This window comes from Glandiceps talaboti, chromosome 19 (assembly GCF_964340395.1).
Source record: "Glandiceps talaboti chromosome 19, keGlaTala1.1, whole genome shotgun sequence".
In the NCBI taxonomy this organism is placed as follows: Eukaryota; Metazoa; Hemichordata; class Enteropneusta; family Spengelidae; genus Glandiceps; species Glandiceps talaboti.
The window spans coordinates 9509547-9535665 of record NC_135567.1 but is presented as its reverse complement, the minus strand read 5'-3'; the positions used below and the strand labels follow the sequence as shown (position 1 = coordinate 9535665).

The 26119-nt window shown below is 37.7% G+C and overlaps 2 protein-coding genes across 2 annotated transcripts; both read right to left on the bottom strand.

Moving 5' to 3' along the window:
* Positions 1 to 10784: 10784 nt before the first annotated feature.
* Positions 10785 to 12173, bottom strand: LOC144449974 (kelch-like protein 23). Its single transcript, XM_078140541.1, has one exon. It carries the CDS (start codon positions 12171 to 12173, stop codon positions 10785 to 10787), a length of 1389 nt encoding a protein of 462 aa, XP_077996667.1.
* Positions 12174 to 16312: 4139 nt separating this feature from the next.
* LOC144450176 (glutathione S-transferase omega-1-like) lies at positions 16313 to 22849 on the bottom strand. Its single transcript, XM_078140754.1, has 5 exons — positions 22726 to 22849; positions 21460 to 21565; positions 19162 to 19384; positions 17655 to 17781; positions 16313 to 16640 (listed from the first exon to the last, which is right to left on the bottom strand). The coding sequence occupies exons 1-5, from the start codon at positions 22748 to 22750 to the stop codon at positions 16402 to 16404; spliced, it is 720 nt and encodes a 239-aa protein (XP_077996880.1). The 5' UTR covers positions 22751 to 22849; the 3' UTR covers positions 16313 to 16401.
* Between the last annotated feature and the right edge of the window lie 3270 nt (positions 22850 to 26119).

The following is a 26119-nucleotide window of genomic DNA, read 5'->3' as shown; positions in this document are numbered from 1 at the left end:
TAAATACTCAGAATGCACTTGCATTTGTGTATCGTTTGGTTCTGTCATATTGCTATATATTTGGGGAGGTCACTCCAGGAAATAAAGGTATTTTCATAAAATTTGGGTTCTGGAGAGTCATTTCCTCACCAGTAATTTCACACGCTTGTCAAGAAACACTGAAGTGGAACTGCTATTGTTCTTTCAGTGATGCACACGTGCAATTTATGTGATGTAAAATCATGAAATGACTTTCCAGTTCCCAAAGTTTATGAAAATACCTTTATTTCTAGAGTTGCATTCCCTTGGGTTCACTGATTGGATGAACAACTTTTTGTGCTAATTGAGGGACTTTGACCAGACGTGGTTAGAACCACAGTTGGAGTCCAAACTCTCTTTAAGCATAACATTCAGAATTAAGAATGATAATCGGACTAGAATATAAACTACTAAACGTGTATTTTACATTTTTGTTGTGTTTATCTTTCTATTATTTTGCTACAAGAAGTACAATTAAATATTTAGAATCAAATGTTGTACACTTTTCAATGAAATATCTGTCTAAGAGTGCTGAATTTATCTGTACATTTAAATTGTGAGTTTATTTTTAAATTTTGAATTAGTGTAATGGTTCTTGTGGTTTAGTGAACTGTCTTAGTTAACAGCAAGAGAGAAATCTGGTAAATTTTAGATATAGTGTTTGTTATAATTCTTGTTTGAACCCAAGTTACAAAGAGAGGAACTCCAGTAAAACTCAGTTTCAAATAAATTCAATGTTTTGATAATCTTTTAGAACCCTGGTAACAGAGAGGGTGATTCTGGTAAAATTTACAGTTTCCTATACATTCAGTGTTTTTACTAAGGTTTTAGAACCCTGGTAACAGAGAGGGTGATTCTGGTAAAATTTACAGTTTCCTATACATTCAGTGTTTTTACTAAGGTTTTAGAACCCTGGTAACAGAGAGGGTGAAATCTGGTCAAATTGACAGTTTCCTATACATTCAGTGTTTTTACTAAGGTTTTAGAACCCTGGTAACAGAGAGGGTGAAATTTGGTAAAATTGACAGTTTCCTATACATTCAGTGTTTTTACTAAGGTTTTAGAACCATGGTAACAGAGAGGGTGAAATTTGGTAAAATTGACAGTTTCCTATACATTCAGTGTTTTTACTAAGGTTTTAGAACCCTGGTAACAGAGAGGGTGAAATTTGGTAAAATTGACAGTTTCCAATACATTCAGTGTTTTTACTAAGGTTTTAGAACCTTGGTAACAGAGAGGGTGAAATTTGGTAAAATTGACAGTTTCCAATACATTCAGTGTTTTTACTAAGGTTTTAGAACCCTGGTAACAGAGAGGGTGAAATTTGGTAAAATTGACAGTTTCCAATACGTTCAGTGTTTTTACTAAGGTTTTAGAACCTTGGTAACAGAGAGGGTGAAATTTGGTAAAATTGACAGTTTCCAATACATTCAGTGTTTTTACTAAGGTTTTAGAACCTTGGTAACAGAGAGGGTGAAATCTGGTCAAATTTACAGTTTCCAATACATTCAGTGTTTTTACTAAGGTTTTAGAACCTTGGTAACAGAGAGGGTGAAATCTGGTCAAATTTACAGTTTCCAATACATTCAGTGTTTTTACTAAGGTTTTAGAACCCTGGTAACAGAGAGGGTGAAATCTGGTAAAATTTACAGTTTCATATACATTCAATGTTTTGATAATCTTTTAGAACCCTGGTAACAGAGAGGGTGAAATCTGGTAAAATTGACAGTTTCCTATACATTCAGTGTTTTTACTAAGGTTTTAGAACCCTGGTAAAAGAGAGGGTGAAATCTGGTAAAATTTACAGTTTCCTATACATTCAATGTTTTTACTAAGGTTTTAGAACCCTGGTAACAGAGAGGGTGAAATTTGGTAAAATTTACAATTTCCTATACATTCAGTGGTTTTACTAAGGTTTTAGAACCTTAGTAACAGAGAGGGTGAAATCTGGTAAAATTGACAGTTTCCTATACATTCACTGTTTTTACTAAGGTTTTAGAACCCTGGTAACAGAGAAGGTGAAATCTGGTAAAATTGACAGTTTCCAATACATTCAGTGTTTTTACTAAGGTTTTAGAACCCTGGTAACAGAGAGGGTGAAATCTGGTAAAATTGACAGTTTCCAATACATTCAGTGTTTTTACTAAGGTTTTAGAACCCTGGTAACAGAGAGGGTGAAATCTGGTAAAATTGACAGTTTCCAATACATTCAGTGTTTTTACTAAGGTTTTAGAACCCTGGTAACAGAGAGGGTGAAATCTGGTAAAATTGACAGTTTCCAATACATTCAGTGTTTTTACTAAGGTTTTAGAACCCTGGTAACAGAGAGAGTGAAATTTGGTAAAATTTACAGTTTCCTATACATTCAGTGTTTTTACTAAGGTTTTAGAACCCTGGTAACAGAGAGGGTGAAATCTGGTAAAACTTACAGTTTCCTATACATTCAGTGTTTTTACTAAGGTTTTAGAACCCTGGTAACAGAGAAGGTGAAATCTTGTAAAATTTACAGTTTCCTATACATTTTTTCTCACTAATTTTGTAGGACTCCAGTAACAGAGAGGTTGAAATATAGTAAAAAATGTTTAAATAATTTTCTTTATGTACCAATTTTTTCATCAAAGGGAAAAATGACGTAAATACGTCATTGATTCAATTTACAAAATAGGTATTATAGTATTAATAGGAAAATGGCGTGAAATCAAATTTCACTAGTTTTAAGTAATTGTATTTCAACATATAGTGCTTCCAATCAAAGTATAAACATTGAACTACTGCAGCACATTGATATATGGCCAAAAGTAGGTTTGTGTCTGTGTATAAAATTTAGCAGGGTCTGATTTGATTTGGCAAAGAGTTTTTGAAAAAACAAAACAAAAAATGGATAACACAATACAACAACTTTAACATTTGCATGCAAGACAAAACAGATACATCACTGAATACCTTTGCCGAGGATGACACAAAAAAGTTTTAACAACTTATTTCCATTGTGGTCCTTTCACATAAAATATCACACCAAGGATGAACAGATCAAAGGAGTGTCGCAATTGTTTGTATCTTTACTAATAGTCTGTAAGATACATTGTGTCACTTCACCCTCTCCGGCCTGCTCTCCGTGAGATGGGTTGACCGATGTGTGAGGGAGCCCCATCATGGCCTGCTCTCCATGAGATGGGATGACCAATATGTGAGGGAGCCCCATCATGGCCTGCTCTCCATGAGATGGGATGACCGATATGTGAGGGAGCCCCATCATGGCCTGCTCTCCATGAGATGGGATGACCGATATGTGAGGGAGCCCCATCATGGCCTGCTCTCCATGAGATGGGATGACCGATATGTGAGGGAGCCCCATCATGGCCTGCTCTCCATGAGATGGGATGACCGATGTGTGAGGGAGCCCCATCATGGCCTGCTCTCCATGAGATGGGATGACCGATATGTGAGGGAGCCCCATCATGGCCTGCTCTCCATGAGATGGGATGACCGATGTGTGAGGGAGCCCCATCATGGCCTGCTCTCCGTGAGATGGGTTGAACGATGTGTGAGGGAGCCCCATCATAGCCTGCTCTCCATGAGATGGGATGACCGATGTGTGAGGGAGCCCCATCATAGCCTGCTCTCCGTGAGATGGGTTGACCGATGTGTGAGGGAGCCCCATCATGGCCTGCTCTCCATGAGATGGGATGACCGATATGTGAGGGTGCCCCATCATAGCCTGCTCTCCGTGAGATGGGTTGAACGATGTGTGAGGGAGCCCCATCATGGCCTGCTCTCTGTGAGATGGGTTGACCAATGTGTGAGGGTGCCCCATCATGGCCTGCTCTCCGTGAGATGGGTTGACCAATGTGTGAGGGTGCCCCATCATGGCCTGCTCTCTGTGAGATGGGTTGACCAATGTGTGAGGGTGCCCCATCATGGCCTGCTCTCCATGAGATGGGTTGACCAATGTGTGAGGGTGCCCCATCATCGCAATCAATGTATCAATGTGCTGCAGTACTTCATTGTTCATACTTTGATAAGAAGCGCTGTAATTATTCAAGATTGTAAATAATATAATTTTTGACAATCAATTCTGCATTTAAATGCAGCTGTATCTAATTTTTATCAATATGAGAACTAATTTTACGATTGTCGAACTCAGCTGTCTCCTCATTGGATGCTTTCAAATATAATCATTTGTGATTGGTCACATTTGAACTTAAATATTCAATTTGCATATTTAAATTCTATTTACACCATGAGCTGTACATTTTTTTAGCACAACTGAACTTGTTCAGTAGTGCTATAGGGATCGCCCGGCGTCTGTCTGTCTCTGTGTGTGTGTGTGTGTGTAAACAACTTAAAGTCAAAAACCGCTGAACCGATTGCCATGATATTTGGTGGGTCCATTACCTTGGGTGTCTAGTTGTGAAATTGTTCAAATCAAAATGATCGCATCACAGGTGTGTGATTTGGGTCAAAAAATGTGATTTTTGGTCAAAAAACTTAAACTCAGAAACTACTGGGCAGATTGGTGCGAAATTTGGTGGGAATTTGTTCATGACATGATGATTCCATCACTGATATGCAAATTAGGGCTAAAATGTGTCTTTTTGGTTAAAAATCTATAATTCCAAAACTACTGAGCAAATTGGGCTGAAATTTAATGGGAATGCATCTAGGGATGTATGGACGAAGAAATATTAAGTATACCATGATTCCATGACTGATATGCAAATTAGGTGTAATAAAGTTCAATTTTGGTCAAAAACTTATGTCTCAAAAAGTACTTGGTCACCGAGTCTGAAACTGGGTGAGATGTTTCTGAAAGTGTTATTCTGCACATTTTGACAAAATTGGCCCTAGCGACCATGACCACGCCCTTAGCAACAACCAAATGGCAGTATATTTTGGTAAAATAACAACATCATCTGGTAGGCAATTGAGTAAACATTCAAAAAAAATGTATGCAAATACCCGAGCAACCATGACCATGCCCATAGCAACAGCCAAATGGTCATGTATTTCACAAAGATAACAACAGGGATTAATAGACAATCGAATAAACATTTAAAAAATGTATGCAAATTTGCCTGGCAACAAGACCACGCCCATAGCAACAACCCAATAATCAGGTGCAAAGATAACAGGAATAGAAAGGCAAATGAATGAACATTCAAAAAATGTATGTAAATATGCCTAGCAACAAGACCACGCCCATAGCAACAGCCAAATGATCATGTGTATTGCAAAGATAATATCAGGAATTCATACACAAGTGAACAAAAACATACAAAAATGTATGCAAATATATCTAACAACATGACCACGCCCATAGCAACAGCCAAATGATAGCATATAAAGATAGCAACATGGTTGGATAGGCAACTGGATAGTCATTCAACATTCACTTATTGTTAGCATGGACTAACATATGGATAAACATTTTTAAACACTGTACAGTTGTGCTACACCACCATTGGTGGTATTTTTTAGATGGTGCTTATTAGATATGATTTGATTGGCCCAATAGAATTTAAATATGAAATATGCATATTCATTTATAAATAAACCAATAAGCTGTTATCTTATTATTATTGTATCCAGCATATCATATAAGCTGTGTAGTCTTGGTTACCCAGCCTCTTGCCGTTGAGGGCGCCAACCCCAAGCAGAGTCTGGGAAAATACAATATCACCTATTGTAAGGAGCAAAATGGCCGCTGACAAAGTCAGTGATTGAACGAAAATGATTCTGAATTTTCATTTTCATCAACTCTATGTATATTTAACAAAAATCATGGTATAAACATTTTGAAAACCATCTTTGTCAGGAGATAAAAACTAAATACTCTTAGCAAGAGTTGCCACCATGTGATTTTACTCCAGAGGTCTTGTTATGGGTCAGCTCTCCATGCAGTCATCTTGTAACAATCACAGATGTTGTATTGTCCCTGACTCTGCTGGGTGTGGCGCCCTCAACGGCAAGAGGCTGGGTAGCTGAGACTATACGCTGTGGGGCGCGTTCGGTAGTCAAAACGTTTTGTTATTGTTTGGCCAGGACGCCCTGGCCCTGCGCTGAACTGTATTTTGCATGTTGCGCGTGAAAAACAAAAGATGGCGGCACATTCAAACAGAAGATTGTCGCATTTTGTGTACATTCAGCACTCATCACTGAAAAGACGATGTGCATAGTTAAATCACACCTTTGCAGTACTGTCAGGATGCTAGAATGCCTAAAAAAGGCCTGTTATTTATGCATACACTATTTTTACACTAACGAAGTGATCTTTGACCTGTGACCTGACCTCAAGTTTATCTTGCATCACTCAATGTACGTCAAATTGACCGTACCATTATCCCGACGGGTATTCGTATTTCTAAATACCGTTGCCAATTGTAAATGACCAATTCTATGAACTTTTTTGCAGTGCTGAATCAAAACTAATGTGCACTAAGTAATCCTACACAAAAACTCAAGTTCGCCGATGAAGTGAGAATTCGTGGCCGCCATCTTGGCTTTTGGCAAGTCACCTCACTCTTCCACCTTCCTTCGTCCCGGGTCGCCCGCGAAAAACTTTGACAATTAGTCGTTCGGGAACAAAACGTTTTGAAACGTCCGCGGGCACTTTGTCTACCGAACGCGCCCGTGATGTATTTTCCCAGACTGTGCTGGGCGTGGCGCCCTCAATGGCAAGAGGCTGGGTAGCTGAGACTATAAGCTGTGATGCTATTGGCTACTGCACATCACAAACAGAGTACAGTTTTATTTTAAAAGCAACAGTGAATATGCAAAAGTTGGGGAATTGTGGTAACAGATAGAGGCAATATGGTAAAAAGTTTCGATGATTTTTTTACCTTTTATACTACTCACTCTTGATGCAGCACTAGCTGAAACTAGAACTTTTTTTTACTCATAATATTGTACACCCTGAATACTATTGATTATAATATACCTAGTGATAATGCTGTGCCATAATTCGCTAGAATCAGTCTCGTGATAGGAAAATAGAATGACTATTTCCCTAGGGGAATAGTTCCATCAACTATTACATGGTCACGTGACCACCGCGAGTTCACAGCAGGTCAAAATGGCAGCTTCTGACGATGTCGTCTGCCACCGCGAGTTCACAGCATGAGGTATATTATAAAACACATATTGCCTGGCCTATATTCGGGCTATAGCACCCGTTCATTACACCCTTGTGACTGAGTTACCAGAATCACATGCTATTGCCCTCGGCATTCGGCCTCAGGAAATAGCATGTGATTCTGGTAACTCACAGTCCCTCAGGTGTAATAAACGGGTGCTATAGCCCTCATGGCCAGGCAATATGTGTTCAATATTATGTAGGTACATGCTACTGCAGGTACTGAGAATTATTTGGTTTTTTAACAATCAGTGGATATATTGTGGTGGTTTAATCTGATAAAATAATTACTCTAGTTACAATGAGTGCAGCTGTATAAATAAAACAAGTTAGTCTATTTGGTATAAACAGTGTTGTATTAAAAATAACCAGATAACTTTTACCATATAGATGTCTAGCTTGAGTTCTGGTTATTTTAAAGTGGTGGTCACATGGATGAGAATTGGGTATTTATTTTTAATTTTTAAGTTATAAAATAATTTTATCATGGCATCCTACTTGAAAAATCAATGTGAAACAACATTTACTAAGTCTGTGTTTGTAACTCAATACATTGAAAAAGATTAATAAATGTGCAAAATATTTGTTCTATATACAATAACAAACTTTTTACACATTCTTTTGTCTATCTGCTAGACCTCAGATGTTCCCGATACAATATGACATGCGACTGAATATCTGGCAAAGCCCTCACTGCAAACTTTGTTCGCTTATGGTATCGGAAGAAGGCCCGAATGTCTAGCAGCAAGACTACACATTCTTTAGCTTTTTGCAATGTATTGATTTACAAACACAGACTTGGTCTATGTTGTTTCACATTGATTTTTCAAGTAGGAAGCCATGATAAAATTATTTTATTAAAAATCAAGATAAATATCCAATCCTCATCCATTTGACCACTTTAAAGTGGCCATATGGATAATGAATTGATAATTATTTTTGGACATTTTATTCATAAAACAGCTCTACTATGTATGTAAAACAACATATACCAAGTCCATGTTTGTAACTCAACGATTGCAAAAAGCTAGAAAGTGTCTAAAAAACTTTCATTTTACGTACAAACACAAACATTTTACACATTTTTTAAATTGTTTACAATTTATTAAGCAAAGAACAAAGACTTGGGATATGTCCAAGAATAAAATTGTCTTTTTGGGGTTAGGTTTAGAGGTTTTTGATTTTGTAATTCACATGGTTCAACAGTGTTGTTCTGTTTTATGTCATGAAAATATTTTTGGAAACATGTATGTCAGGAAATGTCATCTGTCAATTTGAAAAGTATGTCTGAAAATTAATCATCCCAAAATAAACAATGGTTATAAGGGTCAGATCAATTTGATTAAAATCTGATGTGGTGAAAGCGGCTCGGTGTCTTTATTTACCTCTAATTCCATCGTTTTGTGTCGTTTGTTTTGTTCTGGGTGATTGCCGCCTTACCACATCTGACTCTGTGTAATCGAAAATCTTGTTGAATCTCATGCTTTTGAGTAGCCAATCTGGATGAGTGTTACGTTGCCAGCTGGAGGGACTGAAAACAAACAAACAAATGTACACACAAAGGAGTGCGTTAACGACACAACCCGTCAGTGGCGGCACCTTCTCTCTGAATTATTTTGAAAGAAGCATGCTGATTGGTTGAAGAAACCTTTCAAGATCCTTGAGATTCAAACAAGATTTTCTATTACACAGGGTCAGATGTGGGAAGGCATCGATCACCCAGAACAAAACAGACAACACAAAACGATGGACATCTAGCCACTTTCACCACATCAGATTTTAATCAATTTGGGGTCAGAGAGACAGTTGAGTATTTTCAAATACATCAACACATGCACACACAGTCAAGTCAAGTATATACAATTTATTATCTATGTGCATAAATGTCATGTGATAGTCACATGACAACATCAAAGAACACAATGTCACCCAGTCCTACATACACAGCATAGCATAGAAACTGTGTCAGAGTAGACAACACATAGCTAGCCCCAGTAACAGACCGGATGGTTGAACTGGCCAGTATTCTCTCCACTCAACCAGCTCGTCTAGCTGCTAGACCTCAGGCTTTCTTCTGAAAGGTCCAATCAATTAAGCTCGAGGGCAAACACCCCATTCAGCCTATCACCTTCATGGTAGCCTTCACAGTGAGCAGAATAGCCCAAGGGGTCTAGCAGCAAGACTATCGACCAGCCAGCTAGTGACAGTATGATACGTTGTGTCACTCCAATCACAGGCTGCTATTTCTAAAGGGGGTTGGCTGATGCATGAGGGTACCCTAACGAGTGTTCCCTATAAGCCAATTTGACGCACCACTAGCATACACAATTTGTAGTGATGCACCAAGATTTGGTATTCCCCTATATGGTGACTCACAAGAAATACCAGTTTTTCTCATTTTGACTCACAAAAATTTGGCTATCATTAGAGTGTCTTGACATGACATATCCTACAGTCTAACATCCTGCCTGTTATAGCTAACTTGGAATCTGTAAAACATTTTAATGTTTAGACCAGTACTACAGTTTCTATGGCAACCAAAGAAGATCAATCTGTGGTGTTATTCCTTTATACAGGTGTATCTACCACTCTGGTAGTTTTAATAAAGTTTACAGTACTCAGAAATATTGAAAGTTGTAAGTAAGTGTTATTTATCTCATGAAGTTTAACTTCACCTTCATTGTAGGCTTTATGACACACCACAAATGATCTCACGCAGACTTTGAACTCAGCTTGTGAGGAGAGACCTGCCGGGTGGGGGGGTATTCACATACTAAAAGGTATATACATAATGTAATGCAGTTTTGACACCCTTTATTGACCTATGTAGACTTTTGATTATGTCCAGATTTTACGCTTCTATTATCAGGCAGAATGTAGATATTTGACTTTAGTTTTTAACTGAAATGTAGACATGTCTTTTGACCAGTAGTTTGTGAATTTTTTGTAGCATTTGTGCTTGTAATTTGAATCTGCCAGGGTACTGATTGTTACCTATAGCCAAATACCCCCCACCTCTGGAAGGCAGTGTTCAAGTTTAGTATTTTTGGCCTTGCCTCAAAAATCAGCATAAATTAGTATGTCGTCTGTTGACATTTGAGGTTATTTGCATAAAGGTCACATTACCATAAAAGGTCAACATCCTGGTATTTGGACACAATCAGCATTATATACTAGGCATCATGTGATTTATAATCAACACAAAGCAGGCTGCATGTGACTTATTCAACCAATCAGGCCCAAATTTGCAGACTTCCTAGAACATTTATCAAGTCAACAACGATCCAGCCAATTATGGAGGATACATGTACCAATCTGGGATGTAGATTTAGGATGGTACCCGGCAACAACTGCCAATTTTGTAATTTTCTACTGGCCACTTTTCAGGAGTTTGTTTAACAATTCTTTTCTCCACCATATATCCATTGTTGGGCAGATTCATGGGTCGCATCTCCCTTCTACATATTACCACTTACATTTCCCAATTTTACCAGCTACATTTAAAAGTAGCTACATTCCCTCCAATACTAGTCTGGTTACAGTGATAGTGGTACTTCATGATATTTCATATTCCACTATGGAATACAAGAAATAATGAAGTATACCCTAGCACTGTAAACAGCTTATATCAGTACTAAATGGCAACAAATTTGCTGATCGTTACAAAACCTGGGTAGGCGATTGCATATGGAAGTGAGAATGTTTCTTGTTTCCATACATCTTCTAAATCATCATAATATTCAATACTTTCCAGTGTTTCTTCAATATAATAGTTGTTGGTATTTTTATGCCCACCTGCAACAAACAACCGTTCTTTGAAAACCGTCAAACCAAAGTTTACTCTTGGGATGCTTGGTTTATTGAGAACACACCATGTGTTTGTAGCAGGAGTGTATGATACAGTGGATTCCGAATCAAGAAAATAAATCTTGTTGTTCATCTTTGCCCCGACTCCTCCAGCTTCAATCACCACTGGTGGCGCTGTTCCAATATCCCAAATCTCTGTGAAGTGATCAAGGCACTGAAACACAGATGTGGTAAGAACATATATTTTGTCCTCGTATGGCACTGCAACTGCACAGCTGACTGGGACAGGTAGTGACGTCAGTTTTGACCAATCACCAGTCGAGTTATCAAAACACTGAACATCTGCAATGTCCTGCCCCATTCTGTGTCCACCAATCAGAAAAGTCTTTGACCCCATAATTACAAGAGAGTGTCCATCCTTGAGAGTAGACTCTGGATTCTGAACAAGTTCCCACTTGTCTTCAATACTATCATAAATACATAAATTACCAAGCTTATCTGAGACAGCCATTTTGTCATCTGCAGCAGCTACTTGGCAGAGATCTTCGATGTGTGGCATGTCTGCAAGCTGAATCCAACTGTTGCCTTCATAACACATAACATCATATGGTTGTCCAGGCATTTCATTTGTACCACCACAAACCAAAACCACGTCTTTGTACTTATATTTCCTTGCTATTTTTAGTTGGAAGTTCTTCATTCCTGCTAAAGATGCCAAAAAACCTCTGTGATCTCCAGAAATGTCAAGGTTTGGATGATTTTGGGCTGTGAGTCCAAGTGTACTTATAACATTTGGTAATTGATTTAAACGTGCACTTGAATCAAAATCAAGCCATTTCAACAAAGAATTGACCACATGTGTATCCTTTTTAACATGCAAGTTCTCGTTCATGACGTAACTTAATAATTCTTCCACCTCCAATTGCAGAAATTCCTCCTCCTGGATAACATCATCAAAATGTCGCATGGTGTAATTTTCCGCTGTTTCTGTCAACTTTTTGCATGAATAAAAACATCCAAATTTCTGCATCCCTAAACAATTGGATGTTGTGACTTTCTCCATTAGATATTCTTCACATTCAGTAAGAACATTTTGGAATTGGAAACGGTCGGCTGCTTGCAGAAGAAGTTCGACATTGTCGTCTGCTAAATCAAGTCTCGAAGTGTACGAGAATTCAACGAGATCTTGGAATGTGTCGGCCGCAATGTCGTCCATCTTGATGACGTCACATTTACTGTCCATAAATTTGTTGGTGAACAAAGCATCAAAATATGCGCTGTTTGCGGCAAGAATCACTCGATGGCAAGCAAAATTCGTGTCTCCAGCTTGTATAATAATGTCTACATATTTGCCACACTTTCTGAAGTCGTCAAGTTTTTCGCAAAACGAATTATAATAATTGAGAGAGTCGCGATTTTCGAAAACATTTTCCATCTGACGTTTAGTGCACGATCCTTTAAAAAATAATAAAAAAGACAAATAACTAAGTTAATTCATGAATACAAAATTCTATTTCGCCAAAAAACCCTCAAAAACCTCAAATTCGCATATATTTTTTTGGGGTGGATTATGGGGGTTTATATATCAGTCGCTCGATGACTAAATTATATACCATAGCGTAGTTACAAGGAACGTGTCCACCGAAGTGAACATTATGTCTGTATTTGGACGATGTACTCAACGCATGATAGAAAATACTGTGCAGTTATGTAAGTTATGCGAGATAAAGATCTGAGGCCTATACATATAGAGTAAACGTATATGATGCGCAGAGAGAGAGAGAGAGAGAGAGAGAGAGAGAGAGAGAGAGACAGACAGACAGACAGACAGACAGACAGACAGACAGACAGACAGACAGACACACACACACACACAGACAGACAGACAGGCAGAGAGAGACAGACAGAGGCTGAGACAGAGACAGAGCTGAAACAGACAGACAGTCAGTCAGTCCGTCAGATATGTGGGGTAGGGGGTTCTCAAAATTAGCAGGGTATTCTATTATCATCGAAAAGAAACACCAATGTAGAATAGGGACGGTTGTAGAGATATCTGTGGGTCGGAACTCGTCTACCAATCTGATGTCATCACACAATTGAAGCTTGCAAAACAACGAAATCTGACACCGTGTCTTTACAACAACCCCGCCCCCGTTTCAACGTGAGCTATTTACAAGAAGGTATATATCTTAAAAGTTCAACTTCGCCAAATATTACTTGACAATGACATGAACTACGCTTCAGTGTAGTTCGATTTAAGTCGATCTAATAAAATTAATGTTTAGCTTTTTTTTTTAGCATATCACCAATTGAAAGTGGGTCAATAGTCACAATCCTTCGAAGCTAAGATGCCGCCTTCAAACAATACGAACTTTGACACACACACACTTCAAACTTAAGAAATACATATGTATACAGTAAAAAGCACAATGTGGTTAACGTCATGTAAAAATCAGAAAAACGAAGCAACGTTGATCACTATAACTTACTTACTTGCTCTTACATGTAAAAGTAAAAGTCCGTCATATCGTAAGCGGCCCCTTCTCTTCAGAAGCTGACCAAGAGGGCGCCCTGCGTTGGGACAACCGTTATGTACAGTACAGCCTTTTAGAGAGCTATTCCCTCGCAGGCCTCGTACATGACTTCCAGATACCATTTGTCATTTTCAACTCCACACTTTCATTTATGTATTGCTTGTTCGAATTATGTTGGTACATATAGGTATTATTCAACCCGTGCCATGATTTATAATATGAAAATGATTGCACATATTTAATATTCATTTTGGTGAGAAAATATCAGAACTACATTTATTAAATGTGTAAATTATATTTTAAATTATAAGTTTGAATGAAACTCATATGTACCAACATAGTACGTAGACAACACATAAATGAATGTATCAAATTAAAAATATCGAAAGGGTATATTTTATTGACCTTTGACCTTATTGTGATTTCTTATAACGTTTCGAACTTTTCTGTTTATGTTCAAAAACTTTGGCTCAGGATATTTTGGATAAATAATTTATTATACGACGTAAGAATTTTACTTTTTCAACTAAATTGGTCAGCTTAGAACTTTATGATATCAACAAACTACATACATATTTGGAGACAAAATATCAGTTAGTCTTGGTTACCCAGACTCTCGCCGCTGGGGCCTCTGCCTACGAGACCTCCCCGGCCAAACGAGAGTCTGGTAACCAAGCCACAATATCAGTATAACATAGTTTACTACGAGTAACTGACGTCATAACTTTATTTGATACATGAATGATTCGTGGATGTACTCACACAGATAACACATCAAGCTCTAAGAACTCAGCATGACGTCATTTGTTGACCTTTGACCTCACTAGTGATATTGTTTTCCATTCAAATCTTTTATGATTGCATAACAAATCATATAATATAGTATAATTATAGGCTTAGCAACGAAAATCATGAACCCCAAAATAAAACCTCGCCTGGGTCAACAAAAATGTCACTAATATCGTTACATTTCATCGTCTGGCTACTTGTAATCTATCATTCACACTATTAGCATATATACCGATACAATGTCAATTCACCACAGGTTAAAGCAGTAACACACAGACACACACACAGAAACAGAAAGACATACATACATATGTACATACATACACATACACACACATACATATGTACATACATACATACACATACACACATACATACATACACATACACACACATATGTACATACATACACATACATACATACATACATATACATACATACGTATATGTTATTTGCCAAATACCGTTCCATATCTTGCTGCGAGAGGTAATTTTTCCGGTAATAACGGAGAGCCGGAGGCGAGCCGTTATACCGGAAAAATTAACTCGAGCAGCAAGATGTGGAACAGTATTTGGCAAATAACATACTTATACGTCACCTGCAACGATGAATTAATTTTTGAATGTCTAAAAATGCTGTTTCATTTTAAAATAAAATCACTTCCGCGTTATACTGTTGAGCGTAGTATCATGCACCACTCCGATAACTGCAATGCGGTTGTTTACACGTCAGCCTTAACTTTATCATCCAATCAGAGTGCGCGTTTGCTCAGTAGTATGACGTATTGTTTACTATTTGCATATCACTCAGCGATATATTCAAACTTATAACCATCAGCTGAAAAAATGAGTGCGTCTTTGTTTTGCGTACTGTATTCCATTAAATGTACAAAAATGTTCGTGATATGCTTTCTTGTTCTAGTTAAGCAAAAACTGCACCCTCTGTGGTGGTAATTTTCATATTCTTCATAAATTTAGGAATTCATGTTTACGATCGCGTGACGACCGCGAGTTCGCCGTCACTGGAATTTTTGGCTTTTTCCCTGTAGCATGAAAAGTACAGTTCAAAGACTTGTTACAATTTATACAACGGTGATATTTTGTTCGGTTGACAACAAATTTGGCATTGGAAATGCAGGTTATAGCTCGATCTCTAGTTGTCTGCTAGATTTGTTTACAAGGGGACGTGCAGTGATCACGTGATACAACAAGCAAAAATACGGCTGTTGGTGAAAAATACGCCTGTGTATCTGCAGGGCTCTCGACCAATCAGAATGCGAGATTGGTGACAGGTGACGTATAAATACATACATACCGTACATACATACATACATACATACATACATACATACATACATACATAGAGATATACAGACAGACACACACAGACACATACATACATACATACATACATACATACATACATACATACATACATACATACAAACATACATACATACATACATACATACATACATACATACATACATACATACATACATACAGAAACAAAAAGACAGACAGAGGGACAGACAGTCATGTTTCATGCTTCATGCACTCACTCAAGATGCACAAATAAACCAGGCAAGGTTTAACATGATCAAGTTGTATTATCTACCGCACTATGTAAGTAAGAACAACTACTGCTACATCATTGTGGTTAATGATCAACAACTTCTTCCAGGCTCCTTAAGATAATTAATATTCATTAGTTATATTCAGTATATATTGTCACAAGTCAGACACACACTTCTTACCTAGCACTACTGACCCTGAGTTCAGCTGTCCTAAAAATGACTATTATGTTGACAATATTGATAGGAAAAAGATAGGCTTTATTTCATAGTGATAAACTCTGGCAAAAAGTGTATATATGTATGTATGTATGTATGTATGTGTGTGTGTGTGTGTGTGTGTGTGTGTGTGTGTTTGTGTGCGTGCGTGCGTGTGTGTGTGTGTAAGAGTGCACATGTGCACATGTGTGTTTGCATGTGTGTATGTATGTATGTATGTATGTATGTATGTATGTATGTATGTATATGTGTGTGTGTGTACGTGTGTACATAATTAACATCTGATTATCTTTCTGAACTATCCGACTGTGTATAAAACTAAACCATTTCAAACAAGGCCATCAAATACTGCCTCATCAGTACGGTATTTTGAACTCCACATTCTCAACACATCGGGTGGAATAAGATAATTCTTGACTGCTGGAACATCTCGTGTCTTGGTAATCCAGGCTGTCAAGGTCGGAAAACGGTCAACTGGAAGACACTTTCCATCACCCAAGACATCAGCGCCTTCGATACGTTCAAAGAATGGCCACATCTGGACATCAAGCCAACCAATCTGCTGTCCTGTTGGAGGAAACAAATAACAAACTGTGAGAGCAATGAATATTCTACATTAGGAAAAACCACTCCTAGAAATAATTAATGGCATTTTCATAAACTTTGGATTCAGAAGTCGCATTCCATAATTTCATAGCTATTCACATAAATTTTGCACGATTGCCAAGAAACAAGAAATTGAAGCTCTTCATACCTTTGGTACTGGTCAATCATTGCACCATGGCAATTAACAGACATTTGTCTTAGTTAGATGCACACTGAAAATTCAGGACTCGTAAGGATGTATTATATTTAGATTAATTAGTCATAAATATTCATAGTCTAGTTCCAAAAGATACATATTATGATTACTATGATCATCTCTACTCACTACGTCTAGTCAAAGTTGAACATGTTACCGTTAATCTGACTAAAACCCCATGCTGGGTGAACGATAAACGGCGCATATCAGTAGTAATCCATCACAAATTGACAGGCTGTTGTAATTGGTTTACTTCCTTCAGACAATTACTCATTAATATTCAATTAGTACAGCTGTACTAAACTAAAATCATTTTGGACATGATAACACATTTATATGAATAATGTTGAGGGTAGCACAGATTTCTGTGCTAGAGCTGAGGCTAGAGTAACGACTTTGACTAGACGCAGTGAGTGCAGATGATCATAGTAATCCTAACTCATAACTCATATCGTATAAGAACTAGACTAGAATATTCAGTGCACATCCAACTTTGCTTTTCAAGTACATTCAACCCATGATGCATCATGTTCTAGCAACCCATGATGCATCATGTTCTACCAACCCATGATGCATCATGTTCTAACAACCCATAATGCATCATGTTCTACCAACCCATGATGCATCATGTTCTAACAACCCATGATGCATCATGTTCTACCAACCCATGATACATCATGTTCTAACAACCCATGATGCATCATGTTCTACCAACCCATAATGCATCATGTTCTACTAACCCATGATGCATCATGTTCTACCTTACTGATTGCACTTACCTCCAAAGAATGGTGTGTTCCTCTTCTTCAACTCAGACTCCATCTTATCGAGGTTGTCAAGTATTAACTTCTTAGTTTCTTCATCTTTGCCTTTAGCAATTGATGATTTCCAGTAGACTGAGTGAATCTGAATGAAAGTCACAGTATTAGGGCGGACCTTTTTTACATCCTATGTTTCCCATGACCCAACTGATCCTATGTGTCTTGAATCTAGCAAAATCATTGCTGAAAATGACGCCCTCTATGGCAGGAAATGAAAAAAGTCACAAAGTCATTGATTGTAAGATTCGCTATCCAAAAGTGTATATCTGAGCAAAATTTAACATTTATTGCTGAAATTTTGGATCTTTCAAGTTGTTCAGTTTCCTTCAGACTTTAAGTTTCATTTCTCAGTTAGTCAGATTATCAAGGTATGATTATGAATTGAAATTACAACTGTTGACATCAGACCATGGATGAATGGAACCGGTTACAAACAGGTAAAGTAAACAACAGAATTGCATTGGCACAGTATGTCATACAACTGTTGACATCAGACCATGGATGAAAATGGAACCTGTTACAAACAGGTAAAGTAAACAACAGAATTACATTGGCACAGTATGTTGGAGGTACAGAGACTTGTATGACATTCCATCATTTGATAAGAACAGTTTTATGGCCATATTCATGTTCACAAGCAAATTCCCATTTCCCTTGGTATTTTATGTACACATAAACAGGCCATAAAATCTATTCTTTTCAAACCATGGTGTGTAATACAAGTCTGTGCTGTTCCAACATACTGAACCAAGTGTTATTAATCCAATTCTTGTGTTTACTATACTTGATTCTTTTACTTATTACATTGCTTGACGACAAGTCTCTGGCTCGTAACAACATCCCTTACCTATTTTGCCAATGTACAAAATGAAATATTGGGGTTTAATTAGATATTATTCCCCAATATGTTTTCTTCTTTCAGTCAAAGAAAATATGAGTGACCTAAGGGGCCTTGTCACTATGAGTCACTAGATGAGTGACCTAAGGGGCCTTGTCACTATGAGTCACTAGATGAGTGACCTAGGTGCATTGTCACTATGAGTCCCTAAATGAGTAGTGACAAACCCTTAGGTCATGAGTATTTTACGACTGAATTAAAAAAAAATATTTGGAAACAACATAATTATATACCTCCACAAGCTTAATTTATGTAAAATTGATGGAAATTAATGGCGAATTGGAATGTTTTGACTCATATTTTGAGAACGGCAGAACCAATCATCTGGACATGGGTCACTGTGATGTTGAATGACCAGGGTGAAAAATCCATATTTTCTGTTTAAAGACAATATCTTGGCTTGTACATGGTATATCTAATTGTACTACTCATGTTCGTACCTAGTCTTGGTTACCCAGACTCTCACAGCTAAGGGCTGACCCCCCTGGATGAGACTCGTTTGGGACGGAGGTTCTCATAGTGGAGCCCTAAGAGGTGCGAATCTGGGAAACTAAAACTTGTCCATACCTTGCTATTAAAGAAATCAAACAGCATCCTGTCTTGAGCTCTTTGATATGGATCACTTGACATCAGTGGATTGTCTGTGTACAACTCATCTAAGTAGTCCACACAGATGGAGGATTCATACACTATCTTGTTGTTCTTTTCTAAGACTGGTACCAAACCAGACGGGTTTTTATCAAAGAACCATGCTGGCTTGTTTCTGGTGTTAACGAGAACTTCTTCATGCCTATACACATTACAAAAAAAAAAAATGAAAATTTATGAACAGGAATGTTCAGTCAAGGAAGTTATCGGTAATTACTGGCATTTGCAGGTGATACATGGTCCAATGCAGGTGAATTTCTGTGTACCTGCATTCAGCAGATGACATTTTAAATTTACTGCCATTTGAAAGGTGAAATATTAACTTTAGCTGCGTTTGACAGACAAACTTTGAAGCCTACTTGCACATTGACTATTTTCATGATAATTCTACTTGCATATTCAACAAGGTTGATGATTATTTTTCATCCAACAAATAAACATGGAATTTGTCACAAAGAATGTTGATGAGAATTAAAAGTTTGATATAGATTATTTTACTTTACTCCTAAGTTTTACATTTTTAGGAGCATTTTGCTCCAAAAATTTAAAATTCAGTTCCTGGAACATATTGATCTTAATAAATATTTCGCAAAGTATTAACTTCCTATGCTGCTCTTTGTGACAGTCTTTTTGGTAGTTGGTTAAAAAATAACATTCCTAATGGTGACATTTATTATTTTTGCACTTATGTTGTTGTAATTAATTTCTCACGAAATAAAACATTTGTAAAAAAAAAAACCAAAACATCTTGTGATGATCTTCATATTTGTAAAACATGCACAAATACAATAAAAGCACCAAAAAAATCCACAAATGTGGGTATTTTTCGGTTCTTGCTTTTCCCCTATGTCTGGCATTTCACTACTAACGGCCGTCAAATCTCAAATTATATAACGATTTCCATGCAGCTATGTTGATGATTATGGTAATTATATTTAAATTATATATGTCTAAATTGCTTGAGTTGTGTGTCACATATATAGCCCTCAACAGGCACAGCCTAGCCAGATACTGTAAACCTGGAAATGTTCGCGAAGATTTATTTTCGCTAATTTCGCTACAAAACAAAAACTCGAAAATAAGTAGTTGGGAAAATATATATTTCTGCATAATGCAATGTACCAGTATGGTTATTAGTGAAAATTAATCTTTGTGAACTACATGAAGACTGTAAAATCGCAAAATTTTCTAGTTGTGAAAATATGCAGATTTACAGTACTTGGTCATATGACTCAAACGACATATACCCATTAGACATTGCCAAACTGAACTTACTATTTGTTATATTATCAGGTATAGCTTTATGGATTACAGATGATTATTCTATTGTTCTGTATATTCCTCTACCAGACAACTGTTATTCACACCTTAGTCCTCATTTTAGATCCACATTAACCTAAAATCAATACCCCAGTTTAGATTATAGGTTTTTTTAAAAGGATGAAAGTTCAGACCTACTGTAAATACATTTTCCTTAGGAGGCAACATTTTGGACAATTGATGGCAGCTATGATTTGGTATAAAGTTCAATCAACAACATTTTAGAACAAGCAAATAATGCAAAGTCACGCAAACCCCTGTTTTAGACTCTTCAGCTTGAAAAAAATACCGCCAATGGTGTTGTAGCACAACTGTACACTTTTTAAAACTGTATACCCACATGCTGATCCATGCTTGGTATAGGTGTTCATTTGCTGAATGACTATCCAGTTGCTTATCCAACCCTGTTGTTATCGTTGGTATTGTCTGCTAACATTGACCATAGTATTGGTATTGTCTACTGACATTGACCATAGTATTGGTATTGTCTACTGACATTGACCATAGTATTGGTATTGTCTACTGACATTGACCATAGTATTGGTATTGTCTGCTGACATTGACCATAGTATTGGTATTGTCTACTGACATTGACCATAGTATTGGTATTGTCTGCTGACATTGACCATAGTATTGGTATTGTCTACTGACATTGACCATAGTATTGGTATTGTCTACTGACATTAACCATAGTATTGGTATTGTCTACTGACATTAACCATAGTATTGGTATTGTCTACTGACATTAACCATAGTATTGGTATTGTCTACTGACATTAACCATAGTATTGGTATTGTCTACTGACATTGACCATAGTATTGGTATTGTCTACTGACATTGACCATAGTATTGGTATTGTCTACTGACATTGACCATAGTATTGGTATTATACTTACGGAATTTCCTTAATTCGGAGTGCTAGTATTGCTCTCTGTGCATAAGGACAAAATCTCATGTTGTAGACCCTCAGAGTATCTGCCTTTAGTGGTGGACACTCATCACCTGTGTAAGAAGAAGAATAACAAGATTTATAAAGCCCCTAATGTCTATTTTAAAAAATGTGATATATTATTAATAATTCATATGTTATATTAATTTACTTGAGTTCTCTAGACTGAAAGATACGATGTGTCACTTCACCCTCTCACCAATCACCAGTCAGCTCTACCGATGAAAAGGGGCCGGGTTGACTGATGTGTGAGGGCGCCCTATCATGGCGTATCTTATAGATCGACTATATTAGTACATATTAGTATTATAAACAAATATGATACACCATTGTCTGAACAGACGGCACGACATAGACACCGTCTAGGCTATCATGTTTAGACCAATTGCCTGTGTATCATAAACAACATAGTTAAAACCATTCATTCGGTATCGACCACGTTACGACCGCGACCGCAGCGAAAATTTGACAAAATTGTCCATCTTACGACCCGAGCGAAGTTTAGACAAGAAATGCCAGATCTAGAATACATGAATACATTTAATGAGGTCAAGTCGTGTTCTACATTTTGTTACCTCATTAGCAAGGGTGTGTTTTTATTCCCCTAAATCCACAGGTACTCGAATCAATGTGTAGAAAAAAATGTATTGTATATAAATAAGACAACTTAAAGTTTGAAGGTTCGGCCAACCTAACGAGCCACAGACTGTTTACAATTCAAACACCCGACGATTTCAACAAACGATTACGATAATCAAACCGACACTAACACTCACCCAAATGCCGTCAACGAGGCGCAATTAAATATATTCCATGATTTTTAACATCAATATTTAAATACATAATTTTTTTTTAAATCATACACATTGATTCGAGTACCTGTGCCTAAATCCGTGCGAATGAAATCCATTTGCGCTTTGCAGTCTCGCTATTCGAACTAGGGAACAACCCAGAGCGGAAGGTACACGGCGATCGACGAGTCGGAACCCTGCAGCGTATACATTCTGAGCTACACTTAGTCCTGCTTGCATACGGAGGAAGTCGAACCTTCCTTCTCAGTCTTCTTCCTTCTGAAAACTGCGCTTACCAGAAATGCTGGTAACTAAAATGTGTTAACCGAATTAACGCAAGCACCGTCTGCAAGCAGAACTAGCACTGTAAACTGTAATCAAGCCTCTTTGTGTCAGCTAACATTTTCAACAGTCCAACTTACCCGTGGTGAGATGTTTTCCTGACATTTCTGTAAATGGGCCTGGTGATAAGTAGAGGTGGGGTGGACGAGAAACTCTTAGTTCAGTCACAATGGTGATTATTAAAATTCTATCGGCGTTTCCTGCCGTTATGTATGGCTTAACCAACCCGCGCATGCGTGATGAGAAATATTCCGAAAGAGAGTATAAAAGACTGATTGTCCACAAGGTCACGTATGGTTGCTAAGGTTGTTGTTTTCTTAGGGAAAATATCACACGAATCCTGGTACTACGAATGTATCAATATACACTCTATACTAGAAGATAATAAATCAGAGTTCTTCCCATAACGTCGGGGAAATATTTTCAAATCGATTGTTATATTTAGCCTGTAGAGAACGAAAACAAGAATCGAAGAACTACGTGCCCCTGTGGGGCTGACTCAAGTGTTTATGACGTGACGTGTACTGATAGGATGCACGTGACGTGACTCAACAGTTCTTCAGTTTTGCCGACTCACGGTGATAATCTTTATCACATATAAGCTCGTGAACAGTAGGTGTAATAATTGTAGCAATGTTTTTATTTACAATACTTTTTTTTATTTTTTCATATATTTTATTTTGTGTGAATCAACATTGTTCATTTTACTGTTTATTTTTTTACGGGGTTTGCAAAGAAAAACAAAGGCGTAGGACCGAGAACGACTCACAGGCCGCGACTTGTTTCTCGAGATATGTCTCAGAATGTTTCTATCAGAATACAATAAAATGTTGATAATATCGATAATATTGACGTATTTAGCCAACTGTTTATCATGAAAGGGGTAAAATTACACTTACTTCTGTGATCACGCAAGTTCACTCACAGGGTGCTCAGGCTCATTTAGTTCTGTTTACAAATATAAACAAAACAAAATAAACATACAAGTAAACAAACAAACAAATAAACAAGTAAACAAACAAACAAAATAAACTGACAAATGAGTAGATACATACATGAGTAAACGACAACAAACCAACAAACAACCAAACACTGCCCCCCCCCCCCGAAATGGTCACATATGGAAATAACCGACATATGTGACCATTTCGGGGGGGGGGGGCAGTGTTTGGTTGTTCGTTGGTTTGTTGTCGTTTACTCATGTATGTATCTACTCATGTGTAAGTTTATTTTGTTTGTTTGTTTGTTTGTTTGTTTGTTTGTTTACTTGTTTATCTGTTTGTTTGTTTTTGTTTGTTTGTTTGTTTGTATGTTTATTTTGTTTTGTTTATATTTGTAAACAGAACTAAATGAGCCTGAGCACCCTGTGGTTCACTCATCGCCAAGTAAACTTTTCTTTCGTGGTGAGCGAACTTCCGTGATCACAGAAGTAAGTGTAATTTTACCCCTTTCATGATAAACAGTTGGCTAAATACGTCTATAGTATCGATATTATCAACATTTTATTGTATTCTGATAGAAACATTCTGATAGTAATACATATCTCGGGAAACAAGTGCCTGTGGGTACATATGTACCCTGGTGGACAAAAATTACAAGCACAAACTCTACAAAAGATTAAAAAAAATAGGAGTCAAAAGCCTACATTTTAGCCAGAAACAGGTGTCATGAATTCGTAATTACTGTGTTTGGGTTCAGACATGACACTGTTTATACATGTCACCAAACACCGAGTTAGAGAAATAAATATGGCTCACATGAGTGTCAAGACAATAGATACACTAATATCGTATGTCTGGAGATGTCATTCAAGTTAAAGTTTAGTATCCTTTGTTTCATTTCCACGACACTTACAATTATGCATGACCTATTGTTATCTTAGGAAGCTCATCTCATATGCGTGACTTATTGTAATTTAATTATTGTAACGACCATAGCGTCGCAGAGAATCGAAACTTGTCTTTTAACCGTCGAGCTGTGAGCAGAGTCGACTTGTGGCTCTGGCCTTGGAGTGAGGCCGTTTTAGGCCGAACTCAGGGCTTTGATAAATAAAAGTCTATGTTCCAGTTCAAACAACATATATCGTCTCGTATGCAGTTATCATATTACTACAAGCATTGCTGATCTTGAAAGATTTGATACAGGCTAGGGATCAAATGTCTACATTTTAGCCAAATGAATGGGTGAAGAGTTCATGCTATATAAACTTTCACGTGATACGTGCATGCTTCAGTTATCGCTAGTTCATTGGCTGCTCAGGGCCGGGGAGGGGCGCCTACTTCGATATTTGAAGATGACTGAAAACAACCCGTGGTAACAACCTTGTTTAAAATATGGGGTCAAAATTCGTACGTGCATTCAAAGAGGTGGGTCAAACATCTACAGAATGCTTTAAAAATCAAGACTCAAAAGTCTACATAAGTCTAAATTTAAAACAGGAGGGTCAAAACCGCGTAACACACGTATATACCCGTCCTATGGGAGTACCCCCGGGTTTGGATGGGGGGGGGGGGGGTTGTCGGTAGATTTAGAAAAAAAAAACAATTTCGTTTTGCTCAAAATTTCCGCGGAAGGCCTTTTTTGTATGATTATAAATAGAAAGATCAATTCAAATATATTCACAAGAACTACTCGTGTATTATAGACTGTAAGATATCAACGGCCTCCCCTCACCCGACAGACGTGGGAGGGGTTGACCGATGTGTGAGGGCGCCCCGTCACGGTGTACCTTACAGACTACGTGTATCACTAACAGTACTAGAATGTTGCACTTTGACATTTATAGTTCACCAGTGTAATTTGTCTCTGTTACCCAGACTCTCACCGCTGGAGGCTCTTCGAACGCGCGACCACCCAGACAAAAAGGGGGGGGGGGGGTGGTCTCGTAAGCAGAGCCCCCAGCGGCGAGAGGCTGGGTATTACACCGAGATTACATTGTAGTAGAATTAGGTACAAACAGACATTCCAAGTGTATTTTACGTCTCATAATATGCTAGCAATGTTTTCTGTTTTTCCCTGTCTGTTGGTAGGTTTTGAGGAAATACAAGGACCGTCCACGGTAAATAAAGTATTTCATTGACGAACTCTAATAGTTGGGATTATACATCGTCGCAAACCACGGCCTGTTTTACGGCAACGTTCTTAACGAGCCTCCCAACGTGACATCGTTGCAAACCACGGCCTGTTTTACGGCAACGTTCTTAACGCGCCTCCCACATCGTTGCAAACCACGGCCTGTTTTACGGCAACGTTCTTAACGAGCCTCCCACATCGTCGCAAACCTCGGCCTGTTTTACGGCAACGTTCTTAACGAGCCTCCCAAAAATGTTTGCGGAAGAAATAACAGTTTGCGAGAATGGGATTGCAAACTTATGAGCTATTTCACTCATATATAGTATACCCCTGAATTGACAAATAGTTATGCAAATCTATATAGGAAATCTGAAGTTTATAAATCATCAAACTCTTTAGAAC